Consider the following 17,923-nt stretch of genomic DNA (forward strand, 5'->3'; position numbering starts at 1 on the left):
GTACCAAAAGATCCTTGGGTGGGGCACCAAAACTTGCCTCTATTTCTTGGCTTGTGGCACTCCTGTGCGCACAGGTATGTGCATTTGGTGCATGCTGGTGACAAAATGAAGGCCCAATACAATGGACCTCTACCAGGAAGCTCTGTCCCTGGTGCTCATACCATTGGGTTCTAAAGTATCTCCTATCATGGGACATCATGTCTACCCACCTAACCTGTTGGTCTTGACACTAGGGGCCATGGCTGTCTTCTTTACCTTAGGTGGAATCTGGAGCCCAGCATGTGCACCTTGAGGAGCTCAGAAGAGCAGCTTCACCAGGCAGAGGCCCAGGAGAGGGGTGGGAAAGCAATTCAGATGGAGAACTGTGAGACCCATGCCCAGGGATGGGACAGCACCAGCTAGCTGGGGTGAAGGATCTATGTGGAGCTGGCCTCAGAAGGGGAGGGGCCTATGTAATTGTTGGACTTGTGGATGCTTATCTTGGGAGGGTTGCAAGGGTTCTTATCCCACTCCTGTAGCCCATACATGTGGGGTCACCCATCCTCCACCTTCCCTGCCCTGCTTCACGGCAGCTTGCATTGCACTCCAGAAGGCAAGGGCCATACCTGTTGTGTCTTTGGTGCTGGTCTTAAACTGGGATTGAGTCTGAGCCCACCACTTTTCAGCTCTGTGGAAGAGACAGCAGGGACAGGCAGCACGGCCCCATCTTGCCCTGCTCCCGGGCTGTGGACAGAAGTTCTTCCAGTTCTCCACCTCTGGAGCGGCCAAGGCATAGACCACCCATAGAAATCTAGAACCCTCCATATATCAAGGCCTGCCCTTGGCTGAGCAGGAAGAGAGTATGTACAGAGAGGCAAGACATGAACTGATATGATACAAGTGGACACAAGACTCTGGGTACAAAGCCAGGGTTCCCCAAGCATGATCTAAAGCTGAGATGTGAACATAGAACAGCTGCAGTAGATAGCCACCTGCTGGCCACAAGACCAAGCTTACTCCCAAGCACCTCAAAGAGAAACTGATGTTGGGAGAATCAGCCTGTGGCAGGAGCTAAGTAGCTATAGCCTGGAAGGAAACAACCACCATGACACCAAAGGCCAGCACAGAGCAGTAGGAGCCCCAGTACGGCGTCATGCTCAAGGACTGGAACCTCTCCATGCTGGCCATCTCCCAGAGCTGCATCAATGAGGCAGAGAGACCTACGTATGCTCCTGGACTGCAATCCATCCTTCCAGAAAATGTCTAAGCTCCCTCAACCACACTAGGGGCCCAGGGAACCCAGACATTCTGGCTCCTGGAACCCCCTTCCCCCAATACATACACACACACTCCCCACATAATTCTACTGAGCAGTGAGGCTGGCCAATTGGCAGGGAGAGTGAAGAACAGTTTAGTCAGCTTTCCTTGGAGCACCTGATGGGGTAGGTCACTGAACAATGCAAACAGACTGGGTGGCTGAAAGACAGACCCAGGAAGCTGGACGGATGCCTGCTCTGTTCACAGTTACCGTCCAGCCTGTCAGCAGCATTTCTTGAGGGAAATAAGCACCAATAGTTGCCTATTGCTGACTGCTGAAGGCTAGAGAACTAACTCAATAGAGGACTTGTCTACCTTGTGGGGTCACAGGTCAGAAGGGCCTCTGGATTCAGGCATTCCAGTTTTCCCCTCTCCTGCTGCACCCTAGCCACGCACACCTGCCAAGACCACCACTCCATTCAGACCCAGTCCCACCACCCCACTCCTGCCCTCCCTATCGTCCCAGACTGTCCTGCCAACTCATGCAGCATTTCCCACCAGGAAGATCTCCAGCAGAGGGTGCCCAGCAGAAGCCATCGCAGGCCCAAGGGTCGTTCAGGGCTGAGCACGGGGGCGGAGCTACTCCCCGCCCCCCCCGCCTCAGGCCCCGCCCCCGCCTCAGGCCCCGCCCCGCCTCAGGCCCCGCCCCCTGGCCCAGCGGAACCTGAAGAAGGGGCGGGAGAGTGGGGCACAGCTCGGTCAGCTGAGTGACAGTCACGGGACCGCTACCAGCTCCGTCTGGCTTCCTGGAGGAGAGGGTGATGAGCGGGGGTCTCCGAGTGCAACAGGCTAGTGGTGGGACTGATGGGGAGGTGCTGTCCTAGAGGGCCCCAGCGGAGGTGGGGTCAGAAGTTCAGCACAGAGGTAGTGGTGGGGAAGCCCCGAGGCTGTGTCTGAGCTTCGCCTTCTATGGGGGGACGAGTCAGGGAGCTCTGGGGTCCACTGAAGTCCTCTGAGGAAACTGAGACCCAGGGGGATTGGGAAATCCTCCTGGGTCGCTGTGCCTTCAACCCCTGAGTCCCCCTTCAGGACATGGAAAAGGAGTGGGAGACTCTGCGAGCCTGGAAGGAGCGTATGGAGCAGGAGCTGGACCGAGTAGTGGCTTTCTGGATGGAGCATTCCCACGACCAGGAGCATGGGTGCGTGGCCCTCCCGGTGTCCTCAGCAGGGTGTTTGCCCTTCTCAAGCCTCTACCTCACTCAAAGGCAACTCACAGATCCAATGGCCCCAGCCTGGCCTGCATCTGTGTGTAGAGGTGTGAGATTCCTCCCCACTCACTAACCCCTTTGTGTCCCACAGGGGCTTTTTCACATGCCTGGGCCGAGATGGGCAGGTGTATGACAACCTCAAATATGTCTGGCTGCAGGGGAGACAGGTAGGAGTGTTCCCAGCCTTATGGCTCACACTGAGCCCCTGGGCCCCTCCTGATAGTCCACACAGGCCTGTCATTTCAACAGTCTTCTTCCCACAATAGGAAAATCTAGGCCTCCCCCTCACCCAAGCCACTCCCTACTTGCCCTGTTCCCCCACAGGTATGGATGTATTGTCGTTTGTACCGCAAGTTCCAGCGCTTCCGCCGTTCTGAACTTCTGGACTCAGCCAAAGCAGGTGCCTCCTCTTATCCCCATCTCCCCAGGGGCCTCATCCATGTTTACTCAATAAGGCTCATGGGGGCATTACTAGAGCCGTCTACAAGCAGTAAAGGATCTAGTGAAGGTCCTCATCTGAGTCCTCCCCTGCCAACTCCCTAACCACCAGGTGGCGAGTTTTTGCTGCGTTATGCCCGGGTGGCACCTCCTGACAAGAAGTGTGCCTTTGTGCTGACTCAGAGTGGCCTCCCTGTCAAGGTGCAGAGGACCATCTTCAGCGAGTGTTTCTACACCATGGCCATGAATGAGCTGTGGAGGGTGACAGGGGAAGAGCGTTACCAGGTCTGTGGGAGGATGGATCTAAGGGTGCACCTTGAAGAGGTGCCCTAGAACTCTGCTATATGTGTCCCATGCAATCCTATCCTGCCCTGGGCCTGCTCCAGCCCTGTATTATTGCATGTATTTTCATCATATCTAAGGGTTTTTCCCTCCGCCCAAGTCTTCTTCTCCTCTGAGCCCCACCTCCGAGCCCCACCTCCTGTATCACCACAGGGCCCTGGGGCAGAGAGGGCTTGATCCACACCCTGGGTGCAGCTGGGAGGGGTCCTTCACCTCCTCCCCAGGCCCCTAGGCTAGTACTAAAGCAGAGCTGAAGAAGGTGTCCTTGGAGTGCAGAAGAGAACACAACCTTCCCACCAGGGGGCTGAATCCTCAGGACCCTACAGGTTCCTAGGGGACAGTACAGCTGAGTCAGAGGCAATACAGCCTTCACCTGGGCCTTCCTTTTCTCACCTCCATTTCCTGCAGAATGAAGCAGTGGAAATGATGGATCAGATCATCCACTGGGTACGAGAGGACTCATCAGGGCTTGGTCGGCCCCAGTTGCCAGGGACTCCGGCTGCAGAGTCCATGGCAGTGCCCATGATGCTACTCAACCTGGTAGAGCAGCTTGGGGAGGCAGATGAGGAGCTGGCAGGCAAATATGCAGAGCTGGGAGACTGGTGTGCCCAGAGGATTCTGCAGCATGTCCAGGTGTGTGTGTGAGGGGCAGTATGACACACTCTCTCCCACTACCTGGGGTGATTCTTCTGCCTTAAAGACAGCTAGACAAGAGGGACAGGGTTTTGATTCAAGGGCTAAAAGGGAGCCTGTCCTTCCATTTGTCCTTTTAAGGGGTTTTTTGGGGTATATCCCAGTTAGAGGGGCATTCTGAGCCTCCCAGAGATATCTCAATTAAACTCCAAATGTCAGACCTGGGGAGGCTTATTAGGGGAAGTGCAGCCCAGAGCCCTTGGGAAGGTAGAGCCCAAGCATGTCACTTGGCAGAGAACTGGGTGTGGCCAAGGGCTGAAGGAAGGGAGCCAGAGCCCCTGAGCTGGAAACCCAGACTTAACCCTTGTCCCACCCCATCCTCTGCTGGCATCCATGCCTGCCCTGTCAGTCCCCTTCAATGTTTCACACTTCCCCTTCAAGAGGCCCAGGCCTGTGGCCAGGATTAGAACCTGGAGGCCTATGGGGGTGAATCAAGTGGGTGACTAGGCTGGTGGGAGGGAGGGGTTACTTGGGGCTGGGAGCTAGATGATAGAGTTGGCTTCTCCTGCCCCTTCCCCTGCAGAGGGATGGACAAGCTGTGCTGGAGAACGTGTCAGAGGATGGCAAAGAACTCTCTGGTTGTTTGGGGAGACACCAGAACCCAGGTGAGGGGGCAGAATCGACTGAGCCTGAGGAAGGGACAACCTCAGGCTTGAGGCTTCAGGTAAGGGGAGTTGCCTTCTGCCACCCTCTACAGAGGAGCAGAGAGAGAACTGGTCTTCTGGTGCTGGGACATTGGCGACAGCAGGAGCATAAGTCAGGGGAGCTTGTTGCCAGGTTGCAGGGTTCAGGCAGGCCTGAAAGGCTGAAAAGCAGACTATCCCTTGGGGGCAGAATACAAGGCTCTAAGGGTTAGGGAGGGAGGAAGGGAAGTGCCAGGGGGGGCTTGACCTCCCCCCAAGCCTGAGGAGGGTCTGGTGCTGCTTTACTCCACCCCTCCCCAGGCCACGCATTGGAAGCTGGCTGGTTCCTGCTTCGTCATGCCCTCAGGAAAGGCAATCCTGAACTTCGTGCTCATGTCATAGAGAAGTTCCTGTTGTTGTCTTTCCACTCTGGGTGGGACCCTGAGCATGGAGGCCTCTTCTACTTCCAGGATGCTGACAACCTCTGCCCTACCCAGGTTGGCGCTCCCAGGGACACGATTAGCCTCCTTTCTAAGGCTTTCTTGAATTGCTCCCTGGTGCTGTGGCCTTCTGACTGCTGAGGGTGGCTGTGCTGACCATGGGTGGGAACAGTGTCCAAGGGGCTTAAAGACACCTAAACAAGAGGGACAGGGTTTCGATTCAAGGGCTAAAAGGGAGCCTGTCCTTCCACTTGTCCTTTTAAGGGGTCTCTTGGGGTATGTCCCTGTCAGAGGGGCCATTCTGAGCCTCCCAGAGATATCTCACAATTAAACTCCAAGTGTCAGATGGAAACTGAGCTGGGACCAGAGGATGAGTGATGAGTGCCCTACTGAGAGGGATGCAGGTGACCAGGGCTCTCAGCCACCTGCCTCTGCTCTACTTTTAGCTGGAGTGGGATATGAAGCTCTGGTGGCCACACAGTGAGGCCATGATTGCCTTCCTCATGGGTTATAGTGACAGTGGGGACCCTGCCTTGCTACACCTCTTCTATCAGGTGGCTGAGTACACCTTCCGCCAGGTGAGTACTGCCCCCTTGTCCCTTGAAAGCCCCTGGTAGGTGGCAGAGATGGCAGGTAGCAGAATGGGGAGTGCCTAAGTTTCCAGGGGCAGGGATCTGAGACTATGGAGGATAGAGCAAGGCAGGGTGTGTATGAGGAAAGAGGGTCTAGGCAGGGCTCAACCTGGATAAGAAGACTGGCAGGACCATGAACGACCTGCTCAGCCTTGAGACAAGGAGGCTGGTGGAGCTGCGTTTGGATTTCTGAGTCTGTAATTCAGAGGGAGAGGTCTGGGCTGGCTACAGATATTTAATACTGAGAGCTGTGAGGCAACAAAACAAAGAAACAAAAGTCAGTCATGAAGTAGTAAGGAAACCAAGTCAGGGGTCCCCCAGAGGCCCAAGTGGTGGGGAAAGAATGAAGATTGGTTATGCATTTCCAAAGGCATGATCACTTTGATGATAAACCTGGAACCATAGCAGAGGCTCTTATCCTGGGGTCTATGGGCTGTGGAAGCTAGGAGAAAAATTACTTTATGTGCACTGATCTCTAATTGAAATCTTGCACTGCTGCCATTGTGACTGGAGGCAAGGGAATCCCAGATTTATTTATATTATGTTGTGGTTAGAGGCATCTCCAAGTATCTCACATGCTTGTTATGGCTTTCCAAATAGTAGGAATCATTAGACCTGTGACTTTGTCTTAATACTGAATGTATTCATAAAGGGCATGGATTAGAGGCCACCAGTTATAAATATAAAAGGAAATAGGACACATTTGAACAAGATACAGATGACATTAAACAGTTACAAAAGTCATAATGAACATGTAAATCAGTATGCACTAAGAAACATAATACAGAAAACAAAAATCTGGATGGTCAAGGAAAAGAAAAACTGGACAGAAAAACAATAGGAAGGTTTTTACTTACATTTTTGGTTTTTGTTTATTTATTTGTGTGTGGTGCTGGGCATTATCTTCCTGTGTCACATCAAGTCATAAAACAATAGGGACATGAGCAATATAACTGAAAAGTTAATAATGAATAGATAAGAATTAGTTTTAACTCCCATGAACTCTTTTTTTTTTTTTAAATATTTATTTATTTTTAGTTTTCGGCGGACACAACATCTTTGTTGGTATGTGGTGCTGAGTATCGAACCCGGGCCGCACGCATGCCAGGCGAGCACGCTACCGCTTGAGCCACATCCCCAGCCCACCATGAACTCTTTTTCTCCCCTGGTACTGGGGATTGAACTCTATCAGAGTTATATCCCCAGTCTTTTATTTTTTCTTTTATACTTTTATTTTATTTATTTATTTTTATGTGGTGCTGAGGATCGAACCCAGGGCCTTGCGTGTACTAGGCAAGTGCTCTCTTGCTGAGCCACAACCCCAGTGCCTTTTCTTTTTGAGACAGGGTCTTCCCAAGTTGTTGAGACTGGCCTTGAACTTGAGATCCTCTTGCCTCACTGTCTTGAGTTGCTGGGATTGCAGGTGTGCACCATGTTGACCAGGTGCCATGAACTCATAGATCACAATTTAAATGGACTTTTCTCTTGCAGTTATGGAAATCAAACCCAGAGCCTTCTGCATACCAGTCAAGTGCTTCAAGCACTGAGCTACACCCTCTAACTCCTAAAGGGACATTTTGATAGTAGAGTTTAATATCATTGTTTTGCTCTATGATCCTCTGAGAAGGGTCTCCACTTATCAGGAAAAAGAAATGGACCTAGGCTAGGGCCTTGTAGTATATTTATCCTGGAGAGTATGTAAGGAACTGACAAACCTCCTTGAGACAGATGCTGGATGAGGTGCAGGCAGGACAGGAGTGGGGGAATGGGTCAGCTTAGCTAGCTGAGATGCTGTTCCCTGTATGGAAAGTAGTGGAATACTGGGCAGGGGCAGAGGAACAAAAAGGATGAGATGCATTTGGAACCCATTATACAAGGACAGGAGTCTGATCTCTGTGTAGGATTGCATAGTCAACTACTGGACCACAGACCTCTGAATCAGGGAACAGGGGAATTACTTGTTAACCAGTTTCCTGTCAGGTCAAGCCCCCATGAAGTTTCTTTCCCTTTTTGGTACTGGGGATTGAACTCAGGGGCACTCAACCACTGAGCCACATCCCCAGCCCTATTTTGTATTTCATTTAGACACAGGGTTTCCCTGAGTTGCTTAGGGCCTCGCCACTGCGGAGGCTGGGTTTGAACTGGGGATCCTCCTGTCTCAGCCTGCCACTGGGATGATGGGTGTGCATCACCACAACGGGCTCAAGTTTCTTTAAGTGGGTTGACCAGAAGTACAATTCACATACACTAAAATGTATCAACTTTAAGGATTCAGTTCAAGGAGTTATAACAATGTAATAAACCTGTGTAACCACTACTGCAATCAAGCTATGGAGTGTAGACTATAGTTCCAGAGTAGGGTTCTTTTTATTCCATCTCATAGTTTCAGCGCCTCGCCTGCAGACCCTTCTTTAGCCAGTTATACAGGGGCAGACGGCCTGCTGCCTTTCACTCTCCGGCTTTCATCTTTGTCCAGGACGCCTTGTAGCGGTTAAAACCACTAATTCTGGAGGCATGATACCTGGGGTCTACCGAGGCTCCGACCCGCCCCCCCGCCCACAGCGGTGCAGCGGGTACGATGAGCATTCCGAGCACTCAGACCGTGGCATCCAGGCAGGTTCTGCCGGCTCTAGCTGTCATTGTCTCATTGTTATTCCAGTTTCGAGATCCCGAGTATGGGGAGTGGTTTGGCTATCTAAATCGAGAGGGAAAGGTCGCCCTCACCATTAAGGGGGGTCCTTTCAAAGGTGAGTGTGGGACAGCGGGGCCGCTGGGGCTCGTGGACTCGGCTCCCCCTGCCCTCCTAACCCACCCGCCTTTCCCCACAGGCTGCTTCCACGTGCCGCGGTGCCTAGCCATGTGCGAGGAGATGCTGGGCGCTCTGCTGAGCCGCCTTGCCTCGGTCCCCGCCCCCACCTGCTCCCCGCCCGCTGTCCCCGCCCCCTGAGGCGCGGAATAAAGCTGAGCCTGTTCTACCTGCCGGTGTGCGCGAGTCTATGGGTGCGCGGGAGGGGGCGGCCACTGCGTCTAGCCAGCATCCAGCCGCCCGCAGGTACCGCCTCGCCGGGCCGGCGCCTCGCCCCGCCCACACTCCCGCCCTGCGCTTTGGTCTGTTCAGTTCATTGGCTTGTGCGCACACTAGCCCGCCCCGAGGATTGGCCCACCCCGCGCGCTGAACCACCCCACACATTGGCCTAGCGGCCAGGAGGGCGGGTCCGGCAGCCGCGCACTTCCGGCCGGTGGCCGGTTGGGAGCGCACCGCCTCTTCCGCCGCCGCCCCCGCGAGCCCTTCCTCAGCTCCAGCCCCGGCCCCGGCCCCGGCCCCATCCTCATCCTCCCCTGCATCGCTTCGGAGCGCGGTGGCAGCTGACTGCGCGTTCACGACCCGCAGGGACCCGCGAGCCCCGCCGCCGTTATGAACATCCGCAATGCGAGGGTGAGGAGCCGGGGCGGGCGACTGTCCGCGCCGCGTGGGCGCCGGACCGGGTGGCCGCTTGCGCATGCTCCCGAGGGACCTGGCCCTGTGGCCCTGCGCGCCGGCAGCCGCAGGAACCGTGAAGCTGGACCAGCCTGCAGTGGTGGTCAGGGACGCAGGGCTTAGGGCTGTGAATCCCCTGTTTGCGTGATGTCAGGACCCGGTAGGGTGGACTCCTGGAACCTCCAGGCTCTCACTCTTTCCTGAAACTGACGCGTTTTGCACCAGCGGCTGTGGACCAGGCCCTGTGCAGTCAGATATTCACAGCCTTGCCCAGCCCCGGTGGAGGGGAGGCCGAGAACACCGACAGGGAGCTGGATTCTCACCTGACGGAGGCCTACTTAGTCACCCCAGCCCTAAACTGATCGCGTCCCGCTGTCCTCCCCTGCAGCCTGAGGACCTGATGAACATGCAGCACTGCAACCTCCTCTGCCTGCCTGAGAACTACCAGATGAAATACTACTTCTACCATGGCCTCTCCTGGCCCCAGGTGGGAAGAGTTTGAATTTGGGAGTAGGACACCCTAGGCCGAGGAAATTGCAGCCCCAGTGGGCAAGGCCATAAGAGCCCCGAGGGCTTTGTGGTCGTCTGAGGTAGGGGTGTTCTCAGCTGGAGGGGGCAGGGGCAGACGAAAAGGAGGTGCCTGAAGGGAGCGTAGAAGTAGAATAGGGGCAGGGTGGGGACAGGATTCCTACCTTCTGTCTCTTCTCTTGTGGGTCAAAGACAGGACACTCTGTGGTATGGTGAAAACTGTCCGACTTGCCCCAAAGGTCAAAAGCTGTCACAGAACTCACCACTTGAGCAACTTCCAGCTGTCAGGCACATAGCAGGAGGTGGGCTGTGGGTTCTTTGGGCTCCTACATGAAGTTGTGTACTGACTTCCTTTTCCTCTCTGTCACCAGCTCTCTTACATTGCTGAGGATGAGAATGGGAAGATTGTGGGGTATGTCCTGGCCAAAATGTGAGTCACCAAGGAGGAAGAGAAGTCTAGTGCTGGGACTGTGGGAGACAAACTTTGGAGGGGAAGGCCAACAGTCCCTATGTCTCATGGATGCTCATGTGTGTAGGTTTTAAAAAAGAAAATAGGCTGTTCTTTAGGACAGTAAATTTAGAGAAGAATTAAGCAGATCAGTACAGATTTCCCATAAGATCCCTTACTCTCCATTTCCTCTATTATTAACATGTTACATTAGGTACATTTGTTGTAAGTAAGGAACCAACAATGATACTTTGTTAACTAAGTGCCCAAAGTTTACATTCTTGCCGTTCTTTCTGTGCAGTGAGCTCCCAGCCTTATACATATGGCTAGGACTTGTTTTACTGTGCTCTGCAACGCCCCCCCGCGCCCCCCCCCCCACTAACCCCTGACAGCCACTGATCTTTTTACCAGATCCACAGTTTTGCCATTTCCAGAATGTCATGTAGTTGAAATCATACAGTCTGTAGACTCTTCAGACTGAGTTTTTATCACTTAATGATATGCAGTTAAAGTTCCTTCCTGTCTTTTTTGTGGCTTGTCAGCCCTTTATTTATATATTTTTATCATGGTACAATATTGTGTTGACACTGCACATATCTGGTCAATGTGGGGTACAGGGAGCACTACTGGCTGCTCTTCCCCAGCGTGGCTCTTGGAGTGCTAGAAGACCAGCCTTAAGTAGTTTGAACACCCACTGTGCACAGGTGCTTGGGGGTGGCTGTGCCTGCACCAGGCTCCTTTCTAGCTCTTTCCTTTCTCCTCTAGGGAAGAGGACCCAGATGATGTGCCTCATGGACATATCACCTCACTGGTGAGTGGGGCCCACCAAGGAAGCAGGGGGTAGTTGGGGTAGCCCTTACATTAAGATCTTACTAAGATCCCTCCCCCACCCACCCTCTTCTCACCAGGCTGTGAAACGTTCCCACAGGCGCCTTGGCCTGGCTCAGAAGCTGATGGACCAGGCCTCTCGAGCCATGATAGAGAACTTCAATGCCAAATACGTCTCCCTGCATGTCAGGAAGAGGTGGAAGCTAAGCTGAGGGATGGGGGGAGGGGGAAGAAGAGACGACATTTTGATGCAGGTTCTAGGGTGCTCAGCCTTTTGGAGGAAATCTGGGAAGTAGGATCAGTGGGAAGGGGGAACCAGGGGGAGGGGTAGGACCTGGACATCGCCTACCTGGCCAAGTTCAGCAGTGCCTTATTCCCCTGCAGTAACCGGGCCGCCCTGCACCTCTATTCCAACACCCTCAACTTTCAGTAAGTAGATCTAGATTTTTCTGAGGGACTGGGGCTGGTCCCAGGTCTGGCCCATCCAGTTGGTTGAAGTGGGCTGAGCTGCCTTTCAGGCACAATGTGGGAGGGACCAAGAGGGGGAGGCAGGCAGCTGTGGACTCCAGACATTGCTAGGAGTCCTTCTCCATACTCTGTGCTGCTGACATGGAGACAGCACCTGCCTGTTCATATCTGTTCACTGCATGTTGTGATAGCGGGGGGCGGGGGGGTGATCTGGCATGTCTTGCTGATGGAGGAGGGATAGCTTGCTACTGGCCAAGGTTGGTGAAGGTCACTGTGGCAAAGAACATGTGAGGCTTCTTTGTTCAAGTTTGGGAGTAGATAGATATGGTCCCCAGGCGTGAACAGAGACGAAAAAGCAGGACTCCAAGTGACTAGGAACCATCTTTGAGAGGAGAAGGAAGGATGACACAGGAAGGAAGGGCCACCAGCTAGAGCACCAAGAGACCTAGAACTGTGAGCATCCTGGTGGATGAGGGCAAGTTGGCTCAGGATGTGGGAATCTTCATGTGCCCAACATGGGCAAGAGAACCTGGACGTGTTCAGTAGACAGTGGCAGAAAGTACTTGAAAGTCAGACTGGGGTCAGGCCAATGAGTGCAGCTTTCTTTCCAGTGGCAGGGCCACCAGAGTGTGCATACACACCTCCCAATGTAGGCACTCCCCCTAAGCTGCTTGGGCAGGGGCCACAATGTGTGGGAAGAGTACTCACAGAGGCCACAGCACCCCTCGCCCCCAGTTCCCATTGTTCTTGCTAGGCAGAGGAATTGGCTATGTGCTTGGTAAGTGACAGGGAGCAGAGCAGGTAGGGAAGGACAGGGCTAACCCAGGTTTAACCTCACGAGGAACCACAGACAGACCTTGGTAGCTGGACTGGGCTCGGCAGTGGCAGGACTGTAGTGAATGATGTCAATGCAGTGGGTGCTGCCTGCTCTTGGGCAAGAGTTCCTTTCTGCTGGGATTTCTGCCTCCAAAAGGATTCTTCAGGGAGAAATGACACCTATCCATTAGCCTATGATACCAGGAGACCAAGATAATTTGCCCCCAGGTTTGGGTTTTCTTACTATCTCCAGGATCAGCGAAGTGGAGCCCAAATACTATGCAGATGGGGAAGATGCATATGCGATGAAGCGGGACCTCACCCAGATGGCTGATGAGGTAAGAGTCCACCTTGGCCACCGCAGCAGTCCTGGAGGTGAAGGGGGGTGGGTCCTGCTGGGGGAAGGTGGCTTATCAGGACGCCTGAGACAGAGGAGGCTGGAAGCCAGACCAACTTTTGTTGCCAGTCCTTGCAGCTGTAGTGCTGGGGGTTGGAGCCCCTCTTTTACCTTCATTTCCTAAGTGGTCAAGTGGGGACCTTGGCCTTGGCTGGCTCTAGAAGAGGCCATCCATCCAAGATTCTGTTTTCTGGGAAACAAGCCTGTAGGAGGGATATGAAGTGCAGAGGGAGACTTTCCAGAGGGGGAATGGGATGACCAGGGAATACCTGTGACTTGCCTGCTCAGAGGTAAAACCAAACTGGGCTGTGGAGAAAGTTGGGGTCCTGGCCATGCCTCCTTAGAGGACAGGGCTCTTCAAAGGGCACTGTTATCTTGGGGGTTTCCCAGTGGCTGGTTTGAGGGAGGCACGGTCACTCATTTTATGGGTGAGAAAACAGGCCTAGAGAAGGGCAGAGTCAGAACTCAAGCAAGGTCTTCCCCACCGGTTGGGCTTCCTGCTCTGGCCTCTCATTATGCCCCTCCCATAGTGACTGAACCTGGCTTCCCTTGCCCTGTTGACTACAGTCTTATGTCTTCTCTCTTTCTACATGCTTCTCCCTGGGCTCCTGGTGGCAGCTGAGGCGACATCTGGAGCTGAAAGAAAAGGGCAGGCACGTGGTCCTGGGTGCCATTGAGAACAAGGTGGAGAGCAAAGGCAATTCGCTTCCAAGCTCAGGAGAGGTCTGTCGTGAGGAGAAAGGCCTGGCTGCTGAGGATAGTGGCGGGGACAGCAAAGATCTCAGCGAGGTCAGCGAGACCACAGAGAGCACGGATGTCAAGGACAGCTCAGAGGCCTCTGACTCGGCCTCCTAGAGCCTGCCCTAGCCCATCCTCCACCCATAGATTTTCACAATAAACCTCAGCCCGTGGTCCTTGGGGATTTATTTCTTGAGTGTGGCATACTTCACGAGTTTGCGTGTCATCCTTGCACGGGCCAATGCTAATACTCTATTGTTTCAGTTTGTGTATATGCTGCTGAAGCCTTGGGAAGTGTGTGTGTGTGGTGTGTTTTGCAGAGTTTGGTGGGGGGTGCCTCTCCAGCTTCTGCCCAGGGGATAAAAACTTTACAACCTTTGGACCTAGAGCAACCTGCCAAGCCCAAGTAAAAGGGAAGGGTTTCTTCAGGGGTGTGGAGATGGGACTCCCAAGATCCATGGCTTTCAGCAGCTTTGGGTCAGGGGAGGAGGATCCCCAGTGAGGAAGCAGACACTCTGCCTTTGGAGCCCTGCTCTGCTGCTACCTTGCTAGGCCTCTGTGTCCTCATTAACATTCCAGGGCTGAGGTAGATGATCTGTCAGGGCCTTTCTTGTTTTCCCACATTCAATGTTTGGAGGGACAAGCCTAGGCTAGCCAACCTTAAGCTTCAAAGGCATCTCCCCCTCATTCTTAGTATGCAGTACTACTTCTGCCACCCCTTTCTCAAGTCACATTTCCTTCCAGCTACTGCAGCTCAGCTCCAATTCATACCTGGTAGATGCCAGTTGCCTGTGTCCAACTGATCATTGGGCTTATCTACACCTATCCTATCTGAGTCATGTCCCAACCTGCCATCCAGTTGTTTCAAGCCTTGTCAACTATTTCAATTACTTCTTCCCCTGCCATGTGAAAGTATAGCAAGCCCTGTTATTCAACCACCATGATACCTCTTGAATCTACTCCCTAACATGAGCTTACATTTGAAAACAATTAAGAGACCTCAGTATAGTTTTTTTTTGGGGGGGGTATTGGAGATTGAATTTAGGGGTGCTTAACATCCTCAGCAAATTTAAAAAATATATTTTATTAGAGGGGCTGGGGATATAGTTCAGTTGGTAGAGTGCTTGCCTCACATACACAAGGCCCTGGGTTCAATCCCCAGTACCCCCCCCCAAAAAAAAATTAATTTTATTAGAGAGAGCGTCAAGTTCCTAAGGCTGGCTTTGAACTCTGGATCTTCCTGCCCAGCCTCCTGAGCTGGAGCTGCTGGGATCACAGACGTGTGCCACTGTAGTTTTTTACAGAAAAACTGATCAGATAGTACCTATCCCCTTTCCCCCTGTTTCCCTATTAACATTTTCTAGTAGGTGGCATATTTGTTACAAGTCATGAGCCAATTCATGGCCTCACTCTAACCTTAATTTTAGCTCCCGCATCTTTCCTCCCTGCCCCTCCTGGCTGCAACGCCAGCGTTTGATGCTCCTAGTCCCTGAGCCGGCTCTGCCTGGGCCACCAGCATCCCAGCGGAGCTCCGCACTCCTGAGCTGTCACTATGCTTAATGGTCCCGCTATTGCGGGTGGCACGCTGCTTCCCCGTCAGGTTGAATAATTCACCACCCAAACCAGAACCTCCTCTTTGGCTAGCGCCTGGCGCGTGACCAACTGCAGATACCGTGACTAGAGCGCAGCTGGGCAGGGCCTAGGCAGGAAGGGCGCCTGCGCGCGGCCGCCTCTCCCTAGCTCGCTGGCTCGGGTGAGGCTGCGTTAATTGGCTGAAGTTTCAAGGCTTCTCTTTGTATGGGTCGAAGTGGCGCCTGGTCCCGCCCACCGTGCCTGAGTCAGTCTCTTCGCAAGCAGGCGGTGGGCTAAGTTCCCAGGCTCTGATTGGTCGGGCGGCGCCGGCCCAATTACGAACTAGAGGGCGAGCATGCGCGTTGTCTCGGCCGCGCCCCAGCGCTAGAGAGAGGGAGCTGCTAGTAGCTCCTACGGCGCGGTGCGGAACTCTCCTTTCACTATGCCTTAGACCTTGGTGCTCTGCGTCTCTAGCGGCCCAGAGGCGCGCGGCCGCCCCCTCCGCCCCCAGGCGGTTAGGTTTCCTGGGCGGAGGTGGGACTTGCAGAGCGGGGGAGAAAAAGAGAGGACGGAAACCACAGACCCGCTTGGCCCTAGAGGCCCGGTACTTCTCCTGCCTCTGCAGTATCTGCCTCCTGGGAGCGGCCGCTTCTAAGCCGATGAGTAGAGGCTGGAAGACAGGGTGGGAAAGCAGGTCCCCCGCCTCCTCACTGTGTGGCTGGGGGTGGACTCCAGGGAAGCTTCTCCAGGAGATGAACCCATACACATTCAAAATGCACAACCTTGACCTCTGAATCCCCATTATTAAACTTTTGGAAAACAGACACAGAGGAATGGGAAGCGGGGGCTCATTGCCTAATTCATGCTCTTATTTCCATGTGGATATATGGTGACAATTTCACCATTGGTTTAATCTCCCTCTGGTCCACCTTCACATTTTACCTAACTACATCAGCTCTGCGATCACCCCTCAGTACCAAATGTATATGCAACGGGCTTAGAAAGGTCCTGCAGTCCTGGCCCTCACCTTATGTGATATAATTTGGCTTTTGGATTCTTTGTAGAGGAACAGTACAGTTAAAGATAGAGCCATCAATAGGGTGCAGTTTCATTCAGGGCTTTAAATGCCAAACAAGTGTCTTAAAAGCCAGGACTCAAGGGGTTGCCTGGTTGGTTTTTGCTTTCAACTCAAGGATTCAAAGCAGGGGCTGAAGCCAGGAGTGGTAATGCCCCTCTGTAACCCCAAGAACTCAGGAGGTTGAAACAGGAGGATTGCAAGGTCGGGGCCAGTCGGAAATAATTTTCTTGTGTAAATATGTAAATATATCATAGTCAATCCCACCATCCATCATGTACATCCATAAGAATGGGGTCCTAACTAGAATAAGATATATGCTGTTTGTATAATTATATCAAAATGGATTCTACTGTCATGTATAACTAAAAAGAATTTTTAAAAGTTGGAGACCAGCCTCAGCAACTTAGCAAGATCCTGTCTCAAAATTAAAAGAAATAATAATAAAAAGGGCTGGGGTTGTACCTCGGTGGTAAATCGTCCCTGGGTTCAATCTCCAATGAAAGAGAGACAAAGAAGGGGAGAGGAAGCAGGGACTGAAAGGGGCACCAATGTGGTATTTCTGGAGTCCGAAAAGGACTAAGGAGAGCATTTGAAAGCAAGGGCTGAGGCCACTTTAGCAGCCAAGTGGTTGAGTTCTGTGCCTGGCTCTGCTGAATGGATGAGGGACCTTTAGGGACCAATCAGGGCCCAGAGGCATAGAAACCAGGCAGGATGTGTTGGGTAGCTAATGAGGGGAATGGGTGCTTGGTTCCTTCAGCATGAGGCAATGGTGGGGTGTGTGGGTCTCTCCTAACACAGGAGCAGGTTCAGGTGTGCATGTGCATGTGTGTGTGTGTGTGTGTGGTGAGAAGGGATTCAAGCTCACCAGCTTTGCTGGAAGACTCCAACATTTGCACTTAAAGAGACCAGCTGGGGCTGGAGTTGTAGCTTAGTGGTAGAGCACTTGCCTAGCATGTGTGAGGCACTGGGTTAGATCCTCAGCACCGCATAAACATAAATAAATAAATAAAGGTCCTGTCAACAACTAAAAACAAACAAACAAACAACAACAACAAAAGAAACCAGCTACTAGAAGTTCAGGTCCTGGACCTACCAGAGTCTGGCTAGCTCCCATGTCTTTCTTCAAGGTCCTGTGGGCACATGGCAGCATCTTAGAGAAAGGCTTTGGTACTAGGGGTGTGTGTGTTGGGGGGACACAGCTGAGGGGATGTATTTTTCCCCTCTGGGCAAGAGAATTTATTGCTTAAAGCTGAAAGACAGTACCTGAATGGCCTCTCCTTCCCTCAGATCTGCAGGTCAAGGTTATATGTATCCACAAGTACATTTTTTCCCCTAGTACTGGGAGTGAACCCAGGGCCTTGTGCAAGAGAAGCACTCTACCACTGAGCTATACCCCCAGTCATCTTTTTTAGAAAATGTGAGGCAGGGTCTTGCTTGTCTAGACTGGGCTTGAACTTGCAGTCCTTTTTGCCTCAGCTTCCTCAATAGCTGAGATTGCAGATGTATCACTGTACCAGACCCATACCTGCATTTTGACATCCATGAACACATGTCTGGACCCCTTGCTCTAATGCCTGCAGGCCTTCCTGTCTGGAGACAATCACTGCCTAACTGCTTTGCCTCTCTCCCATGGCCTATACCCCAGGGATTTATCTCCCACTAAAGAGAGACGGTAGTCTAGTCTGGCTTTTCACCACCTGCCACCTGCCTTCCCAATTTACTGGAGAAAAGCTGCTGCCCTATGGCACAGAGTTGTTACAGAGGAATGGAGGGAAACCCCATCATCCCTGGATGACGGAGGCCCCAGGACTTGTCTCTAGGCTGGCTAAAACCTAGCTCTGAGGGGGTTACCCGCCAGGCCTTGGGCAGGGCAGGTGCAAGCTGCTGGGGAAAGGAGGCA

The 17,923-nt window shown here is 52.9% G+C and overlaps 2 protein-coding genes across 8 annotated transcripts; both read left to right on the forward strand.

Moving 5' to 3' along the window:
• Window positions 1–1,942: 1,942 nt before the first annotated feature.
• Renbp (renin binding protein) lies at window positions 1,943–8,647 on the forward strand. 6 transcript variants are annotated; one of them, XM_046452952.2, is made up of 11 exons: window positions 1,943–2,084; window positions 2,326–2,435; window positions 2,596–2,671; window positions 2,829–2,904; window positions 3,055–3,227; window positions 3,693–3,917; window positions 4,501–4,582; window positions 4,922–5,097; window positions 5,487–5,618; window positions 8,332–8,419; window positions 8,501–8,647. In XM_046452952.2, exons 1-11 carry the CDS (start codon window positions 2,058–2,060, stop codon window positions 8,617–8,619), a joined length of 1,284 nt encoding a protein of 427 aa, XP_046308908.1. In that variant the 5' UTR covers window positions 1,943–2,057; the 3' UTR covers window positions 8,620–8,647. The 6 variants fall into 6 exon arrangements, with proteins under 6 accessions (XP_046308908.1, XP_046308916.1, XP_046308939.1 ...); XM_046452960.2 differs by having other exon boundaries at window positions 1,943–2,054; XM_046452944.2 differs by having other exon boundaries at window positions 2,076–2,160.
• Window positions 8,648–8,928: 281 nt separating this feature from the next.
• Window positions 8,929–13,549, forward strand: Naa10 (N-alpha-acetyltransferase 10, NatA catalytic subunit). 2 transcript variants are annotated; one of them, XM_046452995.2, is made up of 8 exons: window positions 8,929–9,108; window positions 9,539–9,637; window positions 10,050–10,108; window positions 10,892–10,937; window positions 11,035–11,150; window positions 11,339–11,383; window positions 12,492–12,576; window positions 13,254–13,549. In XM_046452995.2, the coding sequence occupies exons 1-8, from the start codon at window positions 9,088–9,090 to the stop codon at window positions 13,488–13,490; spliced, it is 708 nt and encodes a 235-aa protein (XP_046308951.1). In that variant the 5' UTR covers window positions 8,929–9,087; the 3' UTR covers window positions 13,491–13,549. The 2 variants fall into 2 exon arrangements, with proteins under 2 accessions (XP_046308951.1, XP_046308959.1); XM_046453003.2 differs by lacking the exon at window positions 8,929–9,108 and adding an exon at window positions 9,182–9,310.
• The last annotated feature ends 4,374 nt before the right edge of the window (window positions 13,550–17,923 follow it).

This window comes from Marmota monax, unplaced genomic scaffold (genome assembly GCF_021218885.2).
Source record: "Marmota monax isolate L192 unplaced genomic scaffold, Marmota_monax_Labrador192_F-V1.1 WCK01_AAM20220418_F8-fsc00142, whole genome shotgun sequence".
Lineage (NCBI taxonomy): Eukaryota > Metazoa > Chordata > Mammalia > Rodentia > Sciuridae > Marmota > Marmota monax.

Excerpts from the sequence above, each read along its gene's own strand:
- Naa10 (XM_046452995.2), top strand. The coding sequence starts at position 9,088 with ATGAACATCCGCAATGCGAGG. Across the intron at positions 11,151-11,338 it reads TCCCTGCATGTCAGGAAGAG|TAACCGGGCCGCCCTGCACC; the intron begins GTGGAAGCTAAG and ends ATTCCCCTGCAG. Across the intron at positions 12,577-13,253 it reads TCACCCAGATGGCTGATGAG|CTGAGGCGACATCTGGAGCT; the intron begins GTAAGAGTCCAC and ends TCCTGGTGGCAG.
- Renbp (XM_046452944.2), top strand. The coding sequence starts at position 2,101 with ATGGGGAGGTGCTGTCCTAGAGGGCCCCAGCGGAGGTGGGGTCAGAAG. Across the intron at positions 2,905-3,054 it reads TCTGGACTCAGCCAAAGCAG|GTGGCGAGTTTTTGCTGCGT; the intron begins GTGCCTCCTCTT and ends CCTAACCACCAG. Across the intron at positions 8,420-8,500 it reads TAAGGGGGGTCCTTTCAAAG|GCTGCTTCCACGTGCCGCGG; the intron begins GTGAGTGTGGGA and ends CTTTCCCCACAG.